Raw genomic sequence first — 26,984 nt, 5'->3', positions numbered from 1 at the left:
TCTTGAAATGCCTCACAATGCTAAAAGTGTGGAATCAGATTTGATGTTTTTACGATCCACAAGAATCTGATAAACTCTTTGAAAGGAGCTTGTCTGATGTGGAGCCTCGAACTGATTTGGAGTTTTCTCATCAGTAACTCTGCTTTTGAAAAGATAGACACTCTCCTTAAAGAATAAAGTGGATCCTAATCTGTCCACAACGTGATACATCAAAGATAAATGTAAAGTGCGGATCAGTGACTGGTCGATCAGCTCGCTCTGGCCCGGGCGCCACCGCTCCAGCGCTCTCAGTCACAAAATTAACAGATTAGCACATTAGGATAGAACGACACTTCCTGCTTATTAATTGAAACCATTTCATTTCCATGCCACTGACACGACATGGGAGGAAAGTTCCCCAGTTGCACCGCTAATTGTGTTCCATTCCATCACATCATGGCGGAGAAACTTCAAGTCTAACTGATCAAGAGCCTTGCAGCTCCTTCCACTAAATACACCCCTGTGACGCAGGGGAAGAGGAGGAAGAGATGCAGAACTCAAGCAGAGATGAAAAAATAATTGGATGTGAGTTAAATCGTTGGCTGCAATTATGAATCTACTTGTCCAACTTTAGATTCACCAGATGTCACAGGCTCTGCTGTTGGACGGTTTAAAGGAAACATCAATAGAGTCCCAAATAACTCAGGTTTGGTACCTGATTTTAGGGACATATAAACGTGGAGAAAATAAAGCTGAGTGAGTTCACTGTGAATCAGATTGCATACATAAATTACATTTTCATTGTTACCTACTTTCCCGCAGGAGGTTGTTTTCATCTGCGTTTGTTTCTCTGTTACTTTGCACGATGACACAAAAACTACTAAATGGATTCACACGAAGTTCGGTGGAGGGATGAGTCAGGGATAAACTCTTTCAAATTTGGACCTGGATCAGGGAGCTGAGCCTAGATTCTTTTCACTTTCTTTAACATTGTGAGATAAGACACTTTTTTGTCAATTTATCGGAGAATAATTGATCGATCTTGAATTCAGGGGACGTGTGCAATTTAAAGAAGATCCAAATAAATAAAAAGATCATAAATACAGTTTCATCGACTGTTGGGTCTTGATGAAGGTTTGCACTCTCCCTGGGCCACACTGGAGGCCTGAGCGCTGCTGGTGCGTCGTGGAGCATCTTGCTTTTCATTTGAGTGGCTGTATTATCAGGATAGAGCAGTCCCACAGCAGACTTGAGTCCTGCGTGTAAGGCACATCTCCAGCATGTGAGTCATGCTGCTCTAAAGAGCCTGGGTCTAACTGTTTTCTCGGAATAGAGCACATGGATCATCATTTGCACCACAATTTCAATGTTGAATACGTCACAATACCTCCTGTACCCATTTCGAAGTAAAAGCATTTTTGCGTTTCTGTAGATTGAATCCCCTCATTTGTTTTATTGTTCTTTGAGGACCTGCAAATACATGTCTTCATAGCGTAGTGTCCTGGCATTTAGTTTAGTATTCCAGATACTTAAGGAGATGTTCAGAATTTGTATAAACAATATTGTGCTATGCCAAACCTAATCCTATCAAATCTTTGGCTACTGAGCCCTATGAGCTAAGACTTGTGTGGTGGATAAAGCTGTGTGTCTTTGAATGGAGTGGCTTTAAACAAAGGAAACTCCGAACAGAGGCTCTGACTCATTCAGCAAGGTAAAGAAGTTTTGCACAGAAAAGGATTTGAAGGATTTGTACTCATACACACCTGATTAAAACATTTGCAGAGTCTTTGCAAACATTTGCTCAGATTTTACCAAATGTTTCTTCATTTCAAACATTTCAAACACATTGAATTATTGAGCCTTGATAATTCTGTCGACCATTCACAGCGTACAGATGGTACAACACTGTAAATCCTCTGTTGGGCGAGACTGTGATTTAGAACAAATCCTATTATCGAACGACACTGAACTTTATAGCTGTGTTTATAATTGAGTGTGACAACGTCTGCGTCCATAGGGAGGTTTAGCAGCTTTAATCTAGAGTTTTTATCCCATTAAAAACGAGTCGATACCCTCCTGTTGCCTTGCTCAGCAGTGATACTTGATTGTTCCCTGAATGTTCTGCTGCCCCGGCACTTCACTGAGCTGCGGACGCTGCTACATCTCTGCAGCAGAGCCAGAGACAAATATGAATTTCCTGTCACATCCCCGATACAATGTGCTTCATTACTTCTGATGATTGTGCAGCTGAAATTGTCATTGAAGCTTGTTTGACAGCACAGAGAAAAAATCCATGAAGACGCCCGGGCAGCGTCGACAAACAAAGATGAAACAGCAACGATTCGGAGATGGAATCCATGATGGGGGAGGGGGGGAATTGAAAATCGATGCAGCATTATACTGATATAACCACAAACTAATTACCTCGGCCAGGGAGGTGCTGTTTTCTATGTTTCCGTCCTGTTTGTGTGTCAGCTGGATTACACAAAAACTACTTCATCGATTTTTACAGGAAACTTCTTTCCAAGAAAGAACCCATTAAATTTTGGAATGGATCCAGGATGTTTGTTTACACTTTCTTTAACATTGCGAGACATTTTCACCAATTTCTCCAGTGAATAAGTCATGGACTTGATTTATATAAGGGACTGATATATATGGGTGTGTGCAATGTGGTGCGGATACAAATACAAATATGCATTGAGCCAATTTAAATGTGGTTTCATAAGAGAAGTGTCGAGGCATTAGTGGAGCTTGGTGCTCTGAGTTCCATTATCCTAAATGTCTTTTGTCTGTGAGACCTTTTTGCACACGACTGTCAGATTCGACCTGTTCAGGAGAAGTTCATTTTATTAATTATAGAATATCCATAGAGGTTTCAGCAGTTTTTCTATTATTCGTCTCACGTGCGTTTGACAGAACTGAACACGACCAAGAGTGTTTTTTCAATGACCTATCAAAAATTGTGTAATGGGCTCTGAGTACTTCCAGAAGACGGATGACCCCACAGTGTGTCTGAACCTGAACACATCAGAGCTGCTGCTGTTCAGCTCACATGCTGCTCTCCCTGTGTAAACACTCTTATGTTACCTGCTCTGTTCCATTTGTGGGAAACCTTTGTTCACAAAGAGTGAAAAGGAGCACTTTGGCCTGCATGGCTTAAACTCCTGCTGCTGCTAATGAGGAAATGATATCATTACAAAGTGCAGCCCGGTCAGTCGTCATAGTAAAGGAGGCACAGAGATGAGAAGATATTACAGCTGCTGAAGTTGTGTCCTCTCTGAGCCGTACAGTCCCAGGAATAGAGGAGAAGTACAATATGAAGTCAGATGCCAAAACTAGTCAGCGAGGCAACAGATAACAAACGGGTGAATGGGGGGGAGGTCGGGGTAACGTGACAGTCGCAGAGATGGATGAGAGAATTCATTCAGAGCTCCTGCATAAAAACCCTCAGGCAATCTCTGGTGTGTGAGAATTTTCCTAACAGCTTCTGAAGGTTTCTGATGCCAAGTATTTATATATATAAATAAAATACTCTCAACTGAATCCCTCCACCACTCCCGATCCCCCCCCAGCAGAAAAACAAACAGTGTTGAATCAAGTTGGTTTTCAGAAACATCGGCTATTTTAAACGCCAAATATTTAATGAATCTAATTAGATTTAGGCATTTTATAATTCTCAAGACAGATACGAGTTTGCAGGGGAATAAACAAACAGAAAATGAAGTCACATTCAGTTGCCAGACTCAAATGAAAACATAAAAACTAATGGTGAGATAGAGTCAGACATGATGGACATTATTGATTGAGCTGCTAATCCTTTGCCATTATATAAAAAGCATCACGTATATCATCTTAGACTGTTCTTCTTTATTAGGCTTTGCTTATGAACAATAATCAACTCAAATATCTGTCATTTCAAATCAGATTGTTGTGTTAATGTGTAAAATTCACAAACCAAACCATCAGCGGGAAACTGGCTGGGAAAACCAGAGGACAGTGACATTACCAGGCAGCATCTGTACACTGTAGCTGTGTGAATATTAAGTTGAGTTGAAATGTTAATCTTTATTTATTCAGGGGAAATTTTCCTGAGCACGTATTTGGGGGGGGGGGGGGGGGGGTACCTTATTCACAGTTGTTTTTTTGCTTTCTGCTACTGTGCAGGTGTTGCTCTCTCATTCATCATCATCTGGCCGACAATGAACCTCAGTTGAACCGGGTTTTTTTTTTCATGCTTTTAGATAAACTAGCCGTTGTTTAGGTGTTTTTTCTGCAGCCCTCTGTGGCAGACTGCTTTGCCCTTGATGTCGAGTCTCCTTGTTGTGAAAACGCTGCCTCTAATCCACACCGGAGCTCACAAAGGTCATGATGGATGGTGCTTTTTTTCCCCCGTGGCAGCAGGTCACACAACCTAATATCCCATATCCCTCAAAGGCCAGAGCGTAATAACAGACATCAGGCTTTTGCTTTTCCTCCCGTTTAATCCCAGCGTCGTCTCCCCCCCCCCCCTCCTACTACATTCAGCAGAAAACAGAGGTGAGACTGTGTGTGTGGATGTCCAATACAGCAGGTTGTGTGTACCCTCTCAGTCCCGCGAGATAGATGGTCATGTCAGCCACTCCTCACGTTCACTTTCTCTGCAGATTGGTTTCTGTGTCGTCTCTGCGCTGATGAGACAAGAGGAGAGCGTGTAAATGTGTCGTGATGGGTGAAGCGCTGCGGCCGCAGGGATGTGTTTGACCTGTGAACGCTGTTTCACCTGGAGGCAAAGAGAAGTGTATGTTTATGTCCACTAATTTAAAGTTCAGCCAGCAACTTTGCAATTGATTTTTAAACAGTGAAATGACTTGGAATAAATTTGTATGTGTCGTTTTCATACCATTTGAATTGCAGCATTTTATTTTGCTATTTTTTGACTTTGAGTTATCTTTTCATTATGTTACAAAAACAACAAACTAATAACTTACTATACAGGTCCAACTCTTTAATCAGCAGCTTTGTTCCCGTTTCATAGTGAAGCTGAATCAAAGCACGTTTCATCTCCGCCAGCTGAGATCGGATTTCATGCTGCAATATTTTAAACTCATCCAGTGAAAAAAACAAAACAATATTTTCTGCCTTTCAAGGTGAAGCAGCAGAGGAGGGAAATGTTCGGCATGAACGGTGACTTAACACAGCTCCGGTGCAGCGTGAAGACAGTGAAGAGTGAGGGTGGATAATATCAGGGAGGTTAAATCATACAAACAGAAATGCGCGATCAAAACAAGGCTTTGAATCGAAAGGATTATAACTTGGAGATCTTTGTGATATTTAAGAAATGCCAGTTCTCCTCACCTACCTACGTCAGGAAAGAAAAACAAATCATCTTTCTAAATCAAGTATTAAACTAAAGGCACTAGAGCGGATACCACCGCCAATAAGGCCCGACAGTCAATCAAGCTGCACCAAAGTGCATACACATATATATCAGTTCCATTAATACGCCTGTTTTTTTTCATCAAGATCCATTAATTATTCCTTCGGAAATCCATGAAAATGTCAAAATATGCCCTGTTTTGGAAAAGAATCCTGGATCTGCCCCTTTGTACGAATCTGTGCCCAAACTGAATGGGTTCTCTCATCCTTCCATCAGGTTTAAGGGAAATATCTTCAGTAGTTTCTCAATTCAGTTGAATTGTATTGTTTTAGCGCCAAATAATAACATACGTTATCTCAAGGCACTTTCCAAAGTAAGGTTGAGACCCTCAGAATTATAGAGAAACAATTCAACCAAACAAAAACTAATAGCTTTCAAACAGATAAATAAACAGGGGTGAAACATTACCTCCTTGGTGGGAAATAAAATAAGAATTCATTTATTTTGATGTTTTAGGCAAGTCTTTACTTGCCTAAAACATCAGAAACTTTTGATAATTTCCACGTGTTTCAAATGGTCACACATGTGGAGAATGTGGAGAATGTCAGTCCGCTCTGTCATGTCCTCAAACTGCACTAGTCTGTACAATGAGATGATCCAATCCTGCTTCAATCAGGGTAAAGGAAGAGGCCTTCACATTCACGGAAGATTAAAAAAACATCATGCAAAGAGATCCCCTAATAATCTGCACCGTCACACAGCAAATGTGTCTTTGACAAAAAAGCAATCAGGACTCAGAAGCTTAGCAACTATTAAGGACATTTGTATAAAACTGTTACAGTTAATCCTTAAAAGACAAAGAACATGAAAGGATCAAACTGTTTTTAAGCTGATGGCTGTTTAAATGTGTAAAACAAATTAAATGAGTCATGTAACTGACAGTATTACACTGGCCAACAATTCAATGTGTCCCACTGTCTTTTTGATGCAAAAATCCAACTCTGTTCTGCTGCCCATCGTAGATCTATCATGAGCAGGTCGTTCATTCACATACTGCAACAGCACAACAAGCAGGAGATTGGAAAAGATGAAACACACGACTGAGTAAATCCCTTCACAGCTGATTTGGGCCTCTGCATTAACTGCAGCAGATGGGAAAAGCTAAATAATGAATGTCTGTCGAAGATCATGTAGCGGAGACATGGAGAACGAAGATTAGACAAGAACTGATGAGGACGGACCGAATACAGGGAAAGTTGTTTACACCGGTCAAACACAAATAGTACAGGCCCTGAATTATACTAAAGTAAAAACTGGTTCCGTCTTATAGCTGTTTTTAAGCTTCATCTCAGCTGTAAAGAAGTTTACCTTGGTTTGACTCTTTCAGGTTTGCATCCCACCATTCAAAGTGTCGCACTGTCTTTTTGATGCAAAAATCCAATTCTGTTCTGCTGCCCATCGTAGATCTATTACTAGCCTCATTCACATACTGCAGCTGCACAACAAGCAGGAGATTGGAAAAGATAAAACATACGACTGAGTAAACCCTTCACAACTGATTTAGTTCTCTGCATTAACTGCAGCAGATGGGAAAAGCTAAATAATTAATGTCTGTCGAAGATCATGTAGTGGAGACATGGCCCCACTGCTGTGTTTTGTACCTTGTTGCATCATTGCGTAGCATCACGGTTTGATTGTATCTGTCGTGGGGGGACTCACACAGCTTTTATGTTAATATGTCAAGTGTAACAAGAAATTCAGTTCATTTGACACCATCACGAGACAAACTGACTGGTGGGAAGCAGGTAAGGCAGCGTATGTTTGTCAGTACTGAAAGTGAGGCTTTTTAACACTGCCATTCAGAAATGAATGGCGTTTGGTGAGATGATCTGGGAAACTGTGCTGCTCATGTTAAAGAGTAAACAAGTGAATTGAGAGAAAGTGATCCAAATTTATATCTGTTTATTCAAAGTACTCTACATACTTACCATAGCTGGAATGCCTCACAAAATAATTATATTTATAATATTTACGATATATCTCCAAATAGATGAATCCATTCCAGATTGATATTTTGGTTTAGAACAACATTCAAAATGGCAAACTCTTACACTATAAATAGTACATACAGTTGTAGAGTACGATTGTAACACATGCTGCAGAGCTTCAGTCAGTGGGCGATGAGTTTTACTCTGTGTGATCCAAACTTCCATGAAACCTGGAGAAAGGAAGGGATCAAATCAAATATTAGGATGGATACAATTTTGTATTATTGTGAGATTGGGACTTTTTTGCCCCATGTAATAATTCATGTGTTAACATCAAAAGATTCTGGCACTTTGGTGCAGATCCATAGTGTTTGCACATCTAACTGTGGTTTCATAAGGACACTGTTGCGCTCCACTGAGTGCTATTCTAGTTTGGACGTTGAGTTAATGGAAAAATAATTAAAACTCTTACAGAGCTTTAAACTGAAGAGCATCTGATCTGTGTTAAGACGACCTCTTGATTACAATTTAAATGTTATAATGAGAAAAAGGCACAACAGGTGATTACCTCTCCGCACGAGGGGCCGACTCAAGAATGACCTTCTTTTGTCCTGATATAAAAGTAATCACAATAATCAGAGTCATAATGATTCATTAGTGTTTTAGTGCTGAGCTCCTTTAAATATGACCCCACGTTGTGAGCTCACACACCGTGAGGCAGTTGTGTTGATGTCTGAGACGTCGTAGCGGGTGTGAAGTGTCAAACATTGTTACAACCAAGCAATCACAGCCAGGAGAGTGTCACGTCTCATCAGCCGACAGACAGAGAGCGCAGCAGGCTGAGGAATCATTTGTCTGATTGTGTGGCAGCCAGGAGCAGGACTCAGCCACAAAAACAACAAGCCCTGTGGTCAAATCTCCATCGCTTGTTAATAATCCTTCCTATTTTTGACTTTGTACCTCCTGTACAGTGCACATCAGCCTGACATAAGCTAAAAAAGTTTTATCCAGGGGAAAAAGAGTGACTTTCAGATGGAGTTTGGTGGAGAAATAAGAATAGATTCTCTTTTGCTGCAAACTTTATTAAAAACTCGAGAGGATTCAAGCCTCCTTTCGTCACTCGTACGTCTGTCAGCATCACACAAAGCGTCCACAGTCATAATAGAGTAAGATTTCAATGTTGAAATCCTTCATTTCACACAGAGGTAGAAAACAAGCAGACTGACCTTGAATGGATCTTGAATATCTCTGATGAACAAAGATTAGTTTGTGAGTCCAAACTCAACCTGAGACTGATGCAGATAATGCATATGTTCCTCAAACATTTGCTTATTGCTCATTTCCCCTAATTATAATCATGCATGTAAAACATCAACCCGGTCAACATAACTGACCCAACCTGAATATATTTCCCCCGAATATCAGCCTGCTGGTAAATTCACACTACTTTGTGTCAGAGGTCCTTATTTAATATGACATTTTGAGTCAGGCAGACACGCCAGGCTGTGAGATGAACTCGTTGGCAACTGCAGAGAGAACCGAAAGACTTGATATTTTACAGTTTAAGCTCACTATGTATAACGGTAGAAAAAAAGATAACATATATTCAGCTGACTATATAGAAGTTAATTGAAGAAAATAAACATATCGTTAATGTAAAATGTAAATATAAATGCACATATTTTCTGCTCTGCACATTTGAAAGTTGTCATATCTTTAAACATTAACGATATGTCTGTAATAGGGTCATAGCCGCTAATTAAAGCTTCATGGCTGATCATATGTTAATTAATATGGGAAACAAACATTGGATGATCATTGTAAAGAAAAACACACACGCAAAACAAAAAGGTAGAGAGAGCAACCTGTGGAGATGAAGACCAGACGGTGTGCTTGGATTATTTAAGATGATCTCAGGTTCAACTGGACTAAGTGTCAGTTTTTCCAGATCAGTACAAAGCTCAATCAGACAGAAAACTAAATTTCCCTGGTCCTGACAGGATTTAATTAGTTCATGATTTCAAACTCTTTAGATTAGAACTCGTAACCTTTCTGCAACCTTTTCAAGCCTTACGCAATCCAAAGATGTCCCTACCAAATTAAGATACAAAAAACTATGGCTGGATAATAATTGTTCATTTATCAATACATCTTCTGCATGAAAGGGTGAGTGATCAAAGCCAGTCAATCTTTTTTCTATTAAAAAAGAACAGAAACCGCTCTGTTGAGCTCATTTGTGTCATTAGTTATGGTCTGCGTCATCTCTACTGAGAAAGTTTGTCTCTATTCTTTCAAAGAGGATTCGTGAGATATCGCGTTCCCTCTCCAACGTGTCTATTCTCGCGGAGCAGAAGGCCTGGCTCGTGCCGATCCCCCTGCTCTCCGGTGTGTGGGTAGTAAACAGGAAGTAGGTAAGTCTGGTGATTATTGCGCTTTTCAGCCATCCAGATTGGGAAGGTTTGCCCCAAAAAAACAGTCAGAAAACAGTAAAACCTAGCAACGCCCCAAGTCTGGGCAGAAAGGGGGGTCAACAGAGCATGTGGGGGGGGGGAAGTCATTGAAGAGGAAGAGAAATAAATGTGTTTTTGACAAGAGCAAGTGTTTTAGTCAAACTTTGAGGATGAAAGTCAAACCCACTGTTTTTCGATCTGTGTTGTTAAAGTGGCGCTCGAGGAAATTGCTCGCATGTAGAACAGCCGCTCTTCCACCCGCTCGTCGTCTCCACCCCTTTTTCTAATTGCTGTGTTTTCCTCTAAAAACCAGCACCTATCGTGCACCAGAAAACATCACTTCCCATCACACTTGTCCAACGTGACGCCCGCAGCCTCTCCAGGAGACGACTTTTACCATCTTTTCCCACCCACTCAAACGCTTGCCATACAAGTCGCTCTTTCTCTCTTTTTTAAAAATCGATTTGTTCCACTTCACGCCAACAGGGATCACAGGACTAGCCAGTGAGTCAAACCTTCTTCCTGGCCCTGGATCCCACTGCCAGGGCCTTTTTATACCCTGACAGAGCTGAATGAATCCTAATGTTTGTCCTCTCCCTATAATAAAAAAAACAAGTTTGATCCTATGGAGAGCAGGGATTAGAAAGGAACAACTTTGTGTCCTCGCTGACAGCTGTGGTGCACAACTGCTTTTTAAATGTATCAAATCCAGTGCGTGGTTTTGAATTTGATGGTTGATGTTATTGTAGCTGAAACCCTTCAGGTATTGGAGTAACTACAATGAACTAAAACTGCCAAAGTAAGATTAGGGAAAGGTTTTGTGTGGTGATTGTAGAGCCTGTTATGATGTTGTCATTAAAATGATATAATAGAAGGCTTCAGCAGATTTGTGATATATCACCACCACTACCCACTGCACATCATTTTTTATACAGTCTTTGAGCTAGACACATGCTATGCTAACAACACAAGCCCTGCTAACTGGCTGTAAGTGTGCAAGACTTTACTGTGACGATAAGAGGATGTGACACGATGGCGTTTTTTTTCACTGAGGTGATTTGCAGCATGAACCCCCGCCTGCTCCTGAAATGAGAGCACTTACTGTTCCTCTGTATTCTGATGAGTGGCAGGCAGCATGAAATGCATTTCTGTCTACAGGCTGTGAAACAAGCTCCACTTTGTCGAGGCGTATTTAAATACGGATACTCTTTTTTTCCATTTATGGTGTCTTTAAAAAAATCTTAGGAATAAACCCAAAAAAGTACCAAGAAGGTTATAGTTAATTTCTCATTAAATAATAAAAGAATCTTGATGAGGCATATTTTGATACCGACATCTATGAGAATTTATGCAAATTCAAATAAGAATCTGGATCTGGCAGATTTCAATGAGGTTTCTTTGAGGTCAAGGTTTTTGTCATCAACTGTATGGTAACAGCAAAACCAAAGAAATAACAAGTGGTAACATTTTCAGAACATTACGCCATGGTGAATCCTTTCTCCAAGACAAAGAAGATGTGCAGCAATCACTGCGTTCATGATGAGCCTTGTTTTGCAATGGCTAAAAGTTTCACTCTTTGTTTTTATGCACAAAAATATTTCTGTAATTGATTGGTTAAAGAGAGTGAAGTTTTTTTTTGGCTTGAAGCTTTCTGAGAGTCTCGTGTTTCTGTTTCTGTCATTTACCACACAATATGTTTCTTTGTTGGCAAACACCACCTGCTCTAGATTTGGTAAGACTGCACAAATCAAACAAGTTACACATCAAATTAAAGCTTAGATTAAGTAATGAAGAAGTGTTTTCTAAAGAGGTCTGTTGTTCTCTGTTCATTTTGTAAAACTGCTTTAAATCAAAAATGTTTCACATCAAAATAACTAAATAGCTGCTGCCTACTTTTTCCCTCCAACTCACGATGTGTAGCTGTGGCCTTTGAGCGATGAAGCTTGATTGAATACACCGTTGGGCCTTGGTTGAGGTTTGCACTCTACTGGGTGACATTGTAGTTTGCAGTATTTTGTTATATCTGGATTTTACACCTACTTTTTTTATTTGTTGAAAAATAAGTGGATGTTAACAGACCTTGTGAATCCGACTCGTGTCTTCTCGTCTGTCTCACCCGTAGTTACGGGGACATGGTGCCAAAAACCATCGCCGGGAAGATCTTCGGCTCCATCTGCTCCCTGAGCGGCGTGCTGGTGATCGCTCTGCCCGTCCCGGTCATCGTCTCCAACTTCAGCCGGATCTACCACCAGAACCAGAGAGCGGACAAACGCCGTGCTCAGAAGGTAACAGTCTTCGGCTGCGTCCCCTGCTCATAGGCCCGGTCGAAGGTTGTGTGCAGGTCACATATGTGTGTGCGCCACTGAGCATGTGCTCATGCAAATAACCTGACCATTAAGAGTGCACACTTTTCAAAACACCAAAGTGGCAGGATTATTAGACATTATCAAGCTAATGAGAGTGAATGGGAGGTTGAAGTGTTGAAAACTCTGGGTGGGTGGATGCTAATGGTTTTGCCTGAAAGACCTTTCAATGGCCTTTTTTATATTCATCATTATAATAATGGCTGTGGTTACAGAGGACTTTTCTTTTTTTCACCACAACATGTACAGACGACACATTTACAAACTTAAAAAAAGGTGATACTGATTAGAGATGGAACGTGTAAGAGCTGAAAATCGAGCCACATTTTAACACCAGACCACACATAGACAGGATTTGTTGCCCTGCAGACCCACATTAACACACTCTCCTCGTTCACATGCACACACACACACTCCCTGTCGCTCTCACACACATTTCAGATCCAAGTACCAAATGTTAGCTATCCACTCACAGCACTCACCCAGTGAGATTGACCTTTCTGCAACCCGAGAGAAGAGAGATGTTAAATTAGAGCAGCTGCTGATATCGAATTGAGGAGGACATTTTGATTTGAATCCTTAGGGATGTTGGTCTCTGTAACCTGGCAGCACCCGTTCTCATCCAGGTAACTTGACCCACATGGAGCTGAAGCTTGTGAGGCATAGAATCTAAAGAAACTGCTGAGACTGTTGAGACTCATCCTCCATATAAAACATGCAGTGATGTGAGGATGTAATTTAGTTGTTGACTGGCTACAGGAGCCACAAAGGTGTAATATTCACATTCAGATACAACATCTAAAAAACCATGTCCGACATTGATTATGTTCTCGCTACAAACTGTTATTTATATGGATTTTTAAGGCTTTTTTAAAAATGTTCCTCATTCTTGGCCGTGGTTGTAAAACCTGTCTCGGAACACAACGGGACAGTAAAACTCATCCGTAACACTCCTGCTAATGAAGTTCTTTTAGCGTTAGAGGCTCCTTGGGGCTTACCCGTCCGATTAAATCAGTGAGAGGAGAAACACATAAGCAGCTATCGAGGAGGAAATCATTTACAAAAACATGGTTGAGCTGTTCAATGAAAATTAAAACAAATTAAACGTTTTAATGCAACTTTTTCTTTTATGCCGTGGTCATGGAGGAGCCTTTCACATGACACATGCATCAGGCCACTATTGGTCCTTCACTCAGGTAGAGACAGTAGACTGGGCAGTAACTGGGTCACAGAATTAACTCAAACTGACTACAGTTGCTGAGAAAGGCGAATATAGCCGTTTCTAATTTATAATCATATCATCCATTTCTTATTGTATTGTTATCTAATTTAATTGTAATGTTTTATTTTTTCGCATTTTAAGGATGGTTGTACTTCTCCTGGCATAAACACCAAGATTCAAAGTTTACAGATTGAAGCCAACATGGATAAGAACCATCACTCGTTTTAGACATTTTAACATTCACAATCCATCATCTGATACTGAGAATGTATCCGTCTATATATATATATATATATAAATGGAAAAGAGGGAAACAAAGCGATATGTATATAACTCCTATTCTTCTGTTCTTCCTTCCTCTGTTACTTCCTTTCTGTTCTCGCTCTGTGTTCATTTGACAGTTTAATCATTAACTTTATTACAAATGAAATAAATATAAAAGTAAACAAATACAACCAGATATGACGAACTTGGATGTAGAAATTAAAATTTGTTCGGGGAAGATTTTAAATGTAATCACGAATGCACATCTTTCTGCATTGTATACTAGCATTTCAGGAAGCATAAAAGCCGACCAATCAAGCTCTACAGTCAATACAGATGTTGCTTTTAAACATTTTTGATGAAGATCCAGAAGAGGCGGAATGTATGAGTGGAATACATAAATTAATTCCGCACATGTTAGTATGAATTCATACAAAAAAACAACTGTATAGAAAGTTGCATTTAATGCTGCGATTGGAAATGTAATGGTTGGTTGCCGCTCTAAATACTGGAAACACTATAATCTCCTTGCACAGAGGGAAAGCTTTTCCCATCCAGGAGAGTGTGGCACGTTTCACAGGTGCACATTAAACCTGTCGCTCAGTGTGTAGGAGGAACTGCTTTGCTCCAGGGCTCTGTGTAATTTTCTGTTCTTACTGGGTATTTATCTAGTAATTACCCCAGATACAAAAGGTTATTAAGTCAGCACGTGTGAGTTACTTTCATTCACCGATTCACAGAACCCCCGCTACTATCCCCATATGTGGTCTTTGTTTTTCCCAACAGAACGATGCTGAGAACAGAAAGACATGGAAAAGAGGGAAAGAAGGAGATTTAACCCTGTTCATATGTTCTTCCTCCCTGGGTCTCATCCCTCTTCATGCTCTTCTAATAACAGGCTGCTCCAGGCTCCCATTACACTTACGTAGACATCTGGGGATTTGAGTTTACAAAACGGTCCTCCTATGTCCCTGTCGCATCTTCACAGAGAATCTAAATTGAAGGTATAGCGATAGTCGTCCCCTATACTAACTCCTCTAGTGTGTGTCTCTTCAGAGCGGAGGACAGTGTCTCCTCTTCCGGAGTACAGCGTCTCCTCTTCATGTTCAGTCACCCACAGAGCCTCAGGAACCCCCGGATCTAATGTGCCCCCCTTCCCCCCCCGAAGGAGACGACAGGTCTCTTTTTTATTCCCGCACAAATCAGCGGTGCAGCAGACTCACCACCAGGGTGTCGGGGAGATTTGCGGAAGTCAATGGACTGAGGTCACACTCGTAATGGAACAGCAAAGTCAAGTGGAACCACACTGAGAGATGGCAGGTTTGACGAGTGGGGGGTAAAAAGCGGGGGGAAATAATTTGGACTTGAGGTCAAACCGGGGCGATGGAAGCAGGAGGCGAAAAGACAGACAAGAGGGAAAAGAGAGGAGGAGGACGCAGAGGAGACAGTCGCAGGAGGGAAAAGTGACAGAGGCTGATTGGGGTAAAGAAAGAAAGAAAGAATAAGGAGTGAAAGGTCTTGATGTGAAGTAGTTTCAAGGCTCACTTGTCTGAGGAGAGTGAACATTTTGTGCCTTTTTCCCTGGACTGCTGCACACTGGCTGTCTCACTGTACGACAGAGGGTTGTTCAATGTTCGAGCACAATGACTTGACTTGCTCATTCAACCAAGAGACCAAAGATGAGAAAGTAAAATTATGAGAATCCATTATCACCAGGCTTTGGACAAAGTGTAACTTTAGTTAGAAAAAGCAGTTTACATCAGAGAATTTCTCAAACCATGAATTAGCTCGTCTCTTACTTTTTGATATGAGCTCTGACAAATTCTTTTTTGAATTTGAACTAAAATGCTGACATATTCCTGTCATCATTCTGTAAAAAAATATCATACTTCTAATGCTCACATAAATAGACAAAATCGAAATCATTACCTCTTTCAAGGAGGTTGTGTATTCAGCCCTCTCTGTCTCTTTATCAGCACGACTACGCAAAAACTACTGAAAGGATTCCATGAAATTTGTCAGAAAGACGAGATGTGGGCCGAGAAAGAACTCTTTCAATTGATGCGCAGATCCACACAGTGGGAAGAGATGGGGAGAGCAAAGGCAAACTGCTTTGCCATTTACACCAATTCCCCTGGATCCATCAGTGTGTGCAATTTGCCTTCATTGAATATAAGGGTACTCATCTTTGTGTCATTATAGTCAAACTTTTTCTTTAAGTGACAAAACTATGACACACTGTTGAGCACATACCTGCACTGAGGCTCAATGGTCCTCCTTTAATTCAATCAAGCTGTACCAAATATCACACTAAAAGATTTAAGTCCTGATAATACGGCAGATGTTTTTTTATAATCAACACCCATTAGATATTCTATTAGAAATGGCTTATCTTGCAATGTTAAAGAAAATGATTTCGACCCATATCGCATCCTTCCAACAAGTTCCTGAAGACTAACCTTCTTGGCGGAGTTAATAAGCTGAAACAATTAAGGAGTTATAAATGTTTACAAAATTGGTTGGATAACTGATAGTCCTACAAAACATTTAACAAATTGAACGTGTCGTTGAAGAAATAAACTGCAAAATGTCATATTTACTCTACTAACCGTCAAACAAATGGACTGGGATGGGACCATAACCTGCTTGGCGGAGGTAATTAGTATTTTGAGGTCATGAAAAGCTGTGAGGGAGCAGCCTGATTTTCGGTCGACAGCCTACGTGATGGTATTTCAGCTCTTAAATGGACACTGTAGAGCTCGGTCGGAGATATATAACTTTCCCTTCTAATATTGATCCTCCTGTGAAACCTTCATGAGCCAATTGGGGAGTTGATCTTAAATCATTGTGACTTGAAACCTGCCTCAATACTCTGAATGTGATTAAACTTGACTCGGCCACGACTCGAAACAGGAAAAAGTTTCATCAGTTCAGAATGCATTTAAAAATGAAGGTTTCCGAGACGAGACCTGAGCTTATCATCGGTGCAACCAGTTGCTCTTGCACTCGCACAATTAGTTCTCCCGTCATGTTTTTGGGTCGAGTGGAGGCTTTGATCAATACGAAAATCAGGCAGCTCATAACAGCGCTTTCACTTTTGAGCTTATTCAAATCTTTAACGAGAGCTGTGCCGAGAGGTTCCCCTTCTGCTCTCCACTTCACATACCGCACACGTCCATCCACAATCGTTATTATTACATCTCCGTCTTGGGCTTTTCACACATTCGCAGGTATCCGAGCTAATTCCATTACTTTTGATTCACGCCTCGGAAGTCGATATTGCTCCACAGGTCTCATGTTTCTCAAATGCATTTATAAGGGAGAGAGGAAGCGGTGGGACAAGGTTAAAGACGTCTCTCATCTTACGCGTCCAGAAGCACTTGAGGCCGAGCTATATCACATACACTCTCGCAATTCTCAATAAGATTTCTCTTTCATTTCCAGCTTGTCTCTCTCTGTGTCCTTCACTCCTTTCTGTTCTCATATTTGTATTATTAAAGGGTCTATCATTTTTCTACTGCTTCTCAGAAAGGAGAATGTACACTATGTCCGGAAGTTTTAAAAGGGTAATTTAAAAAACTGTTCAGCCTCTAATAGGCAGAATACGCACTAATGCAGAAAACCAACCATTAGCTGTGTTCCTCATTGGTTTCATTCACTTTGGATCATATTTGATTTATAATGTCCAGTGTAGTTTCTCTTCTTTTTGTCAATTTATGTTTGATTTGGGTATTAATTTATGTTTCAGTTTAAAACTTCAGTGTCTAATTTTAAAGAGATTGGTTTGACAGGTTTAACTGAGGGGAACTTGTTTCAAGATCCTTCATTATTTAATTGGAACCTCATTGGTGTGAGTTTGTTATTGTCTTGTTTGGGTCCATATGAAATAATTATTAAAAAAAAAAACTATAGCAGTGTAAAAATAACATGGCATTAATGGAACAAGATGATGCAGACATAACAGAATATGATAGTTAAAATTAAAAAATATATAAATTAATATAGAGAAACTTGGTGGATGACACAGTGTGGGTCAGGATATAACCCATCAAATTTGGTGCTGCAAATTATCTGTAATGAAAAAAATCTGCCATATTTAGCGGATTGGTATTTATGAGTAGGTGCAATAAATGAAAATATGTATCTAGTGACTTAGAATGTGTTTTCTTAGTGGACTGTTTGGCCTTGCTGAAGACATGTATTGTAGTTTAATCACTGACTAATCTGACACTTGGCAAAGTGTTGTTTTGTCAATTTGGTATGAGACACATAGAAAAATGTCCACTGCAGGTTTCTTTCCTCCAAGGTGAAATCCTCAGACGTCTTTTGTCCAACGGTCTAAAGCTTCGAAAGATCGAAACCAGCGTTAAAGATGTGATTCTGAACAAAAAGCTAAAAGGATGTTTGATATTTTTAGTCTTCTACCTCTTACTTATACTTCTGGCTCTTCATCCTTTGAGAAAAAGCCAAAATCCTGTGATATTATAGGTAATTTGATCAACTTGTGTTTCGGTACGACACAAATCCAGGTTGATGGAGAAATACATTAAAGAGTTTGATGTAGAAGAACCCGTCTAACCTGCACGAAACCAAGACTTGAACCCAATTCGACCCCTTTGGGAGAAACAGGAACACAAATTGCGAGTCGGACCCTGTCGCACAACACCGCCACTGCTCTGAATGGGATCAATTGCAGCCTGCAGCCAGGTTGCAAAATCTTGTGGAAAGATTTCCCAGAAGAGCGGAGGCAGTTCCAGCAGCACATTAATGCCCATGGTTGGGGAATTGAGTGTTTGACGATCACATATGGACTCACTGTTTTGGTGTCAACATATTATCGCCCATCTATTGAATGTTGTCGGGTAATATTTCAGGCCCGAATCCAGTCAACAGCCTCTGTCCCGAGACACTCAATGCAGGAAAGAAACTCAAATGAAAAACACAGAAAAATGGAAGAAAGCTCAGAAAGGCAACAAACGGAGGATTCCTGTTCAAAGATGCAACACAACACAATAGACCAAAAAGCAAAATACAATATCAGATAGGAAAAGCTCTGTGTAGTTCCAATCTCATGCATTAAAGAATGATTTGTGGTGGGAAGAGCAGTACAGTAGTATCTGGGGTGACTACTACACAGCTAGGGTGATGAGTTGGCAGATTTTCACCATTAAATAAGGCGTTAGACATCTTCTGTGACCTCCCTCCCACTCAGTCTGACACTGTGACCTCTTCTTCTTCTTCTTCCCACGCCCAGAAAGCCAGGCTGGCCAGGATAAGAGTAGCCAAGTCCAGCAGCGCCAACGCCTTCATCCAGAGCAAACGCAACGGGCTGATCAACGAGCTGCTGGAGCTGACGGTGAGACAGACCTCTGACCCTCTCCACCATCAACAGCAAAGTGGGCGAGATGATTACCAGGAAGTAATTTCAAATGTGTTCATTAAAAATGACCTGACATGAAATCCAGCATGAGAGATTGTCAAATTGTTCCTTGTCAAACAGCCATCCACTAATTATTTCAGCTCACTGCTACTCAATACGGTGGAAGCGGCAACATCACAACAGCAGAGCGCATGCACACACACACCAGCATCTGTACACACACGCACACATAACAAACAACTAACAAATACTGCAATAATTAACCGAGGGATAATTAAAAAATTATTTAGAGGCAATAAAAGAGCAGCAGGGGCTGGAGCCATTACGTTCTTGTTGTTGTACGGGCCAGGGATGAAACATAGATGAAAGCAAAGGAGTTTTGTGTGGGTGTTATCAGCGTAATCACACTAAGTACTTTACCTGGAAATCTTTCAGTCCCAGACTTCAGTGAATGAGGCAATTGCAGACACCAGATATCGTTTCTACAGTTGTTTTCTTGCTGAGAAGCTTTGGGTAATAATTACACTATAAGTGCAATAGAAGAGGCTGGAGCCAAGTGGCATAGCTCCACCAGTGAATAGTGAGGCAGTGCAGGGCACGAACACTAGAATGTGGGTCAGGCCACTCTTTTCTGTCTGAACCCGACCGACGGAGAGAAATGAAACCGAGCTTTACCCGAACATGACAGGCATTCTGCTTTCATCTGAAACCCGACCTGAGTCGGATGAAAGGGGTAAACGCTAGTTTTACCCCTAATTCAGTTTTTACGCTATAGGCTAAGCTAACTACATCCTATGAGCACACATTAAAGTCAATCCTAGAATACAACTCTCTGCTTCCAAATAGCTATTACCTCAAATGTCACGTTGTTCTCCGTATGTTCATCAACCATCCTCCACTGTTCTTCTTCAACTTTTACTCCTCTCTTCTTCTTTTTTTTGTATTTGTCACCACGATGGAGAAAATGTGTTTGGAAATGCATGAGCAAATTGCCTATATCCTTCCCATGCCTTCCATCACTCCTGCTTTCAGTCCCCCCCCCCCCCCCCCCTTGCAGATGGTTACTAAAATCCATTTGGATCTAATCGAGTCCAGTGTGAAGGCTCATGGGTGTCTGGAAGTGGTTAGCATTATCATATTAATGCCATCTGTGAGTGCTGAGTGACCCCCATCCCTCTGCGTCCCTGTGATGAGGCTGCCAGCGTCCTGGCACATCAAATTATGCCGGTGTCACTGCTGTCAGTCAGTCGCTCGCGCTGCGTGGGTCTGCAGTGGGTAAATTTGACAAAGTGAGTGTCCCTCTCATTGCCTATAGTTGAATTAGAAGTTTACTGCAGGTCTTTCTCAGTTTTCCCTGCTGAACGACCGCCCGCCCCTTCGACAGCTCCTCATTTGTTGCCCAGATCGCAGGCTCATTATCATAGAGGGTGATTGGTTGGACATTAATTCCAATGTCTCTTATCTGGGTTCTCTTTATAAAATGTTCACCTTTCACTAATTTGTTTACAGTGATTCAAACAGGTCTGGTGTTGAGTTCACTGGCAGCAGATAACCATTGAGATCTTTGCCGGGACGGAGCATGTTCCTTTGTGAGGAACCAGAAAAGTAATGTTGGCAGTAAATCAACACAGCTGTAGGAATGAGTCATATGGATAAAATCCTCTAGTATATAATTTTCTGGAAGATTGGTCGACAAACTGTTGATTGATGAAAGTGTTTGTCACCAATACAGAAAAATGGAATGATGTACCGACCCATAACAAGTCGAACTACAGGAATAACAACTCCTAAAGTGAACCCAGTGAAATCAGTGGTGAAATGGAAATTCAGTCAAGTGGAAATTTTCGCATCTTTTGTAACAGCGTCATTTTTCCACAGCATCAGGGCGACGGCTGGACAATATGAAGTTCACGATATTGTGCTACGATATTACCTATTTCTCATTTAAAAAAAAAAAATTCTGACTTTTCTTATTACTGAAAAAGTCTCATCATCAAGGTGCCTGTCTCGCTGTGGGTACTTCTACAAATCAAAGAGCAGGACAGATGAATGACAGTATTTGATTTTTAAGGTGCACACTGACGTTTAAAACATCCGTCAGCCGAACACCGTCGATCCGGGACTGAATACTACGATTCAAAGTTTTAATTTCTCCCGGGAGTTTCGTTTAATCTGAGTCACAGATCTGCCTGTGAAACTTGTTTTTGAAAAAGAAAAACCTCCCTGGATGATTGGATATCTTGTTAAAACTGTCAGGCTGCTGTGAAGCCTAAAAAGACACGAGTCATCATGAGAGAGGAAGGTGTCCTTTGTTTAACTCACTACAAAAAGATCTTACAGAAGAAAAGGAACAGAAAAGTAATGATGGTGGATCTGGTACTGAGGTGGTAATGTGGGAGCATGAATTAGTTGGGATACAGACTATTTGAATTACTTTGATTTTTTTTACTGGGTGAGACACAAACATCCAGCCTTTTAAATATTTTGTCTATATTAGAAACTTTAAAATGTCCATAATGAATTATAAAATGTGCCATGACAGGTTGAATCCATTCTCACTTACATAAGAATAAAGATTCTCATAACTTGGCTTTGCCCTCATTAATGTATTACTCCTCCTCAGCGGTTACATCTTTGTGATTGCGTTTATGTGATCAGGCTCAAGTTACAGATCAACTTTGTTTCCCGCATGATGAAGAACTGAGCCTCAGTCTCTAGATGAAGGGAATATCTCTGATGGCGTCTTTGCCAGAGGGTAAATCCACACATTGAGACATCAGAGGGGCGTAGTGTTCTCCTGCTTACATCTCTCTATTGTTCATGTGTGCGGAATCTGAATGATGAGTCCTTGGGCTGGATCGCCTCCTACCCGAATCCTTTGAGGGACGATGTGCACTGCGGGGAGAGAATTAATTTGTTTTCAGTTTTCATGTTATTTGGCAGTTGTGATTACTTGGAGAAGAAGCTTTACCGGAGCCCGAGCTTTGAAACCAAGTCCCATTTGGAAGGGAAAAAAAGAAGAAGGGCTCCATAAGTTTATGTCTCGGTTTTTTCCTCAACTCGGCTGTTTTTCTTCTTTCTGAAGCTCAGACATCAATAACTGCTCAGCTGCCTGCAGCATTCAATATCACTCAGTGGTACCTACTCAGAGGATAAGTAAGAGCTGGCAACATCACAGTTTGAAAATGTATATATTAAGTTAAATAAACTGTGAGAGGAGGTCAATCGGGGCGGGCTTACCAAACCAAAGGTAATAACAGAGCTAATGACACAAGAGAGGACCCACAGAGGAAATGTATTGTAAACAAAGCACTTGCCTCTGCAGGCCCAAGGCCGAGAGATCAATTCACACCAAGCAGAGATGTGGTCTGTAATGTCAGTAATTGGGCAGTAAATTATTTGAAAGCCAACAGCAGGAGTCTCTGGCTACCTGCTCGTAATGGGAATGAGAGTGAAATCAACAAGCATGAAGCAAGAGAGTTCTGCAGAAAATGAGTTACATGGGGAGAAGGAAAGAATCGAATCACTGAGTTTCCATTACTGATGTTCAGATTCCTCAGGAAGTAGCACAGAGGCGTTTCAGCAACATGTTTATATGCACCGAGTTATCCACGTCCACAAAGTTACTGAGTGCCTTCAGTCAGTGACGGCCCGACGCCAACAGTGTCCTGACTAATCTGTGTCTGTGTGTGTCTGTGTGTGTGTCAGGGTACAGACGAAGATGAGCAGAAGCTGGCCAAGTCCATGTCTCTGTTAGAGAGCCAACACCACCACCTGCTGCACTGTCTGGAGAAAACAACTGTGAGTGCACATTACTACAGTCACAACACTTTTACCTTGATACTTTGTGTTTGTATGTAAATAATTACATATTCATTCATGGTGTTATATAATAAATATGTAGTCATCGTCATTTAAGAATTGCACCATGATAAAATAATTATAACATCCACACTTTTCTTACCCTGCAGCTCCCAAATCTGCCCTGCAGTCAAATATATTAAATTGGCTTGAATGTTTATCAGTATTTAAATGATACTTCTACTATTAGATTATTATTATAATCACTATTAATTATCTGGTCCAGTCTATTTATTTGTAGAATTTGATGTATTACTCCGGGGATCGACTCCCTTGTGTCTGTCTTTTATTTACCGCTCGTTGTCCTCTCTTCTTCCTCCCTCTCTCCTTTTCTCTCCATAATCCGTCTCTTCTCTCCAGGCTCATGCGTTTGTGGACGAGCTGATCTACGAGCAGAACTGTTTGGACACGTCGCTGCAGACGTACCCCTCACGCAGCCCCTCCACTTCCACCTCCACCTCCAGCCACAACAGCTCGGCCGGCACCTGCTGTGGCCGCAGGGCGAAGAGAAACACTGCTCTGCCCAACGCCAGCACACCCATGACCCGCCACGGCCCCCTGCAGGAGCTCAGCGCCATCCACATGCAGTGCAGTGACGCTCCGTCGCACCCGGCCAGGTGAAGTTGAACAGCAGAAACACCCACAGGATCAGGAGATTGGTAACTTAATGACACCGAAATTGTGAGGGAGGTTAAAGCTGAGCTGCCACAATATTTTCCACATTGAGGATCAGTTAAATATGGTGAATGACATTCGGTTCCCTTAAATTGCACATATTATGCCCATTTCACCACAGTTGATATGGCTCCTTGGGGTCTTAATGAAATGGCTGTAACATATTTTGGTCAAAATACCACAAGGATCATTTAAAACAGCATCTTTTTACCCTGTCTAAAACAGCCCTGCTCAGATTGACCTGTTTTGAGTGCCGCGCCCCCCTCCCTCCTTCACGAGATACAAGCGCCCAGATTTTTAGCTATCCATTACCTCTGTAGAAATATGGCTACTGAAGACAAAGATAAAATCTTGCAACCATTTCGTTTTGAACTTCGTGAGTCAGGTGGGCCGAAGCCTGGCTGCGATAGCCCCATGCGCAGCCCCGGCTAGCATTAGCTCGCTCGTCCAAGGCCATGTAGCGAGACTCCCTACATGGGCATGGTGTGACTATGACTTTTATTTCGGTCGTAATCCCATTCGCTGCCCTCTAGCGTATCGTTTCTGACATAGAGGAACCACAACAAATCGCAGGACTTGTTTTTTTCATGATTTTTTGGGACGGTAGACATGCAGGATACCCAAATTAACATGTAGAAGCACTACAAAAGTGGCATTTTTATAATATGTCCCCTTTAAAAAAATAGGATATAAGACCTGAAAGCTGTCTCTTGTTGCCAAAGTGTTGTCTTTTCAATTCATTGTTAGAACATCAAATGGCTCTGAATGTCTACACCAGTCGTTTCAAAAAAGATAAACCAGCATGAAGAACAGAGAACTGTCTTAAGAAGAAAAGCTGAAATCATTTGAAGCCTTGGAAAAGAGGGAACATGAATCAGAGCCCTTTCAAAATCATTCAACTTGCAAAAATGACTCAGTACAGCACAATCATCCGCCGAGGCCCAGCAGTCATCTCAGCACGTCCATTCATGCATCGTCTTGTTTGAAAAGCTCTTTGAGTCGTCATCAAGATAGAAGATATATGAACACACCTGTACCTGGGATGTTTAAGATATGTTTTCATACAACGACAGGAAGTGGCGATGTGTCATTCATCATCATTCATAGTTCATTGGCATTAACATACCAGCAATGCTCTAGTAGATTGAATAAGTTTCGACCATGGAAAATCCTGGGAAGATAACACATGAGCATCCTCACCTCCAACATGACTCAATGTAAAGTTTCTTTCCTCTCTAGTCGTTCAACCCTCAACCAGAAAACCAGCGACAGAGGCCGGATCAACTGCAAGAGCGGCCGGATCACCACGGCCATCATCAGCCTCCCGACGCCGCCTGCTCTGAGCCCCGACGGAGACGGGCTCCACGGGCCTTCACACAGGAGGCCGCCACCTGGTCACCCTGTGGCCCCGGGCATCCAGACCATCCAGACCACAACGAGCTCAGCTGGCTGCCACATCGTGAAAGTCTCCGCTCTGTGACCGTGCACAGCGGGAGGACAGTGAAGACGAAGAGGAGGAGGAGGAGGAGGAAGAAGCAGGTTCTACTACAACAATGGACGCATCATGTCCCGTTTCACAGGGTCAACAACTGTCCTCCAGAGGCGTCAGGGGTTGGACGGACGATGTTGAGATGTTACTGTGGCAGAGGATTGTAAATATGAGCACAGAGAATCACGCTCTCATCCTGTAGTTACTGTAGATACAGACAGGACCGCTGCATTTCTAATAGTTTCTAACAGCAGGACGGATGTTTCCCTGTAGGTACTGAGGACGATTCAGACGCTCCACAGATTAACAGTCAATTCAAAGTGTGAAATCGTGACTTTTAAATGTGCTTGAAGGAAGAAGAAGAGAAGCGACTGTGTTTACTTGAATTTGATCCGTCTTGTTGTGTTTTGTGTTTTTGTCTTTTGACGAAAAAACTGAAATCAAAAACAGTTTCCTTATCAGCGTCCTTTGAACAACTCTGATGCCAACATCACATCGCTGGATTCAATGTGTGAGACTGAAAGGTTTCTTTTTTAAGTCATGTTTGAAATTAATATGTGGTTATTACATCAAGGCTTAAAGTAAATGTTTAATTCTTTCGTGTTTAAATTCCTGACTGGAGATTGACAGATGAAGTGAGCCTGACCTAAAACAAAAAAAAGTGTTCACGCTGAGGAGAAACAAGAAAGTGATTCTCAACCTGACAAAAGTGACTGTCTGAAGTTTTCATTGAAGGATGAATCCAGAATTATTCTACATTTTTCCTACGGACGGCAAATCACATGAAAATAACCAAAATCAATGGTCCCTCAAATCTTTTTGCTTCCTCATTCCAGCCCCTTCATGCAACACATCATACATTTCTGTAATTTCGTCACCAATTGATAGAACCACAATTTTTAGCAAACATTACAAAAACAAGAGGAAGTCGTGTATTCGCTTGAGGCCGTTTGAAGATCTGGATTAATAGAAAAACGGTGTCCATGTTTATCAGAAAGGAGGAACATGTCAGAACGTTGAAGCTCCAGCAAATGTTTAAAAGAGTGTGTGTCTGTGTCAAACTCTTCATTGGACAATTCAAGCACCAAACCTTTGCAAAGTGAGATATCATCAATATAATAGTTTTTGGAAAGAGGTCTCTGGCCCAGAATCAGTTTATCAAGCTGATACGTTCAGGATCAGTTTGTTGGTTTTGTTCTTGTCGTGGGATTTGTTGACAATAAGAAATACACACGATACCTTTCTCCTTTTAAAGAAATGAAATACATGCAGTATTTTCTACTATATGATCCCGTTTGTGTGAATGCAACTGGTGCTGTTTGTTCTGTGGAAAAATCTAAAGCTGCAACTCCTCATGCTGCCTCCACTCGGCGAGGATCGAAGGCCGAGACAGAAAATGAAACGCAAAAAAATGACACTGTGTGTATTTATCTTGAGCGTGAGTGGACATGTCGGGGCCTGGGAGCCAAAATGCAGAGCACCACTGTGATATCAAACAACCACCAGAGGAAACAGTTCATGTTCAAGTTGGACGGAAACTGAGAGTCTTCACTTTAAGCTGGTATAGAAATGGAGGGAAATGGTTAAATATGCAAATGTGGAAATAGTTCTTGGCGCCCAGTCACTGTCTAGAAACAATTTATTTTTCATGCCATTTTAACCTTGAACACACGGGGATCAGGAGCTTTCTGAGCCGTGCAAGTTTCAAAACAAAATCTTCTGGTGTTTCCTTCGGTGCCCAGTTATATACATTGTCTTCATTTGAACCATTTTGTCTCTCAACTCAATGTGATCCTCAAAGAAAAGACTGAATGAGGTGCATGAGGTGCCATTTTAGACCGAACACATGTTTCCTCTAACTGAGTTGTTTTTTACAGTTTGAAACAGCTAAACAAACTTTAAAATGCTTTTCACATCTTTAAAATGACATTAGTAAAGAATTGCCAAAGTGTAG

The 26,984-nt window shown here is 41.3% G+C and overlaps 1 protein-coding gene across 1 annotated transcript in view; it reads left to right on the top strand.

Annotated features, from left to right (window-relative positions):
- Window positions 1-25,359, top strand: part of LOC133973629 (potassium voltage-gated channel subfamily D member 3-like) — a 66,936-nt gene extending 41,577 nt beyond the window's left edge. Inside the window, exons 2-6 of the mRNA XM_062411604.1 lie at window positions 11,899-12,061; window positions 18,880-18,981; window positions 22,714-22,806; window positions 23,227-23,483; window positions 24,781-25,359. Of these exons, the coding sequence (XP_062267588.1) occupies window positions 11,899-12,061; window positions 18,880-18,981; window positions 22,714-22,806; window positions 23,227-23,483; window positions 24,781-25,021 (856 nt within the window). The 3' untranslated portion in view covers window positions 25,022-25,359. The remainder of the gene's footprint in view (window positions 1-11,898; window positions 12,062-18,879; window positions 18,982-22,713; window positions 22,807-23,226; window positions 23,484-24,780) is intronic.
- The last annotated feature ends 1,625 nt before the right edge of the window (window positions 25,360-26,984 follow it).

This window comes from Platichthys flesus, chromosome 2 (genome assembly GCF_949316205.1).
Source record: "Platichthys flesus chromosome 2, fPlaFle2.1, whole genome shotgun sequence".
Classification (NCBI taxonomy): Eukaryota; Metazoa; Chordata; class Actinopteri; order Pleuronectiformes; family Pleuronectidae; genus Platichthys; species Platichthys flesus.
Note: the sequence above shows the minus strand (reverse complement) of the source record. Positions and strands in the feature narration are given on the sequence as shown.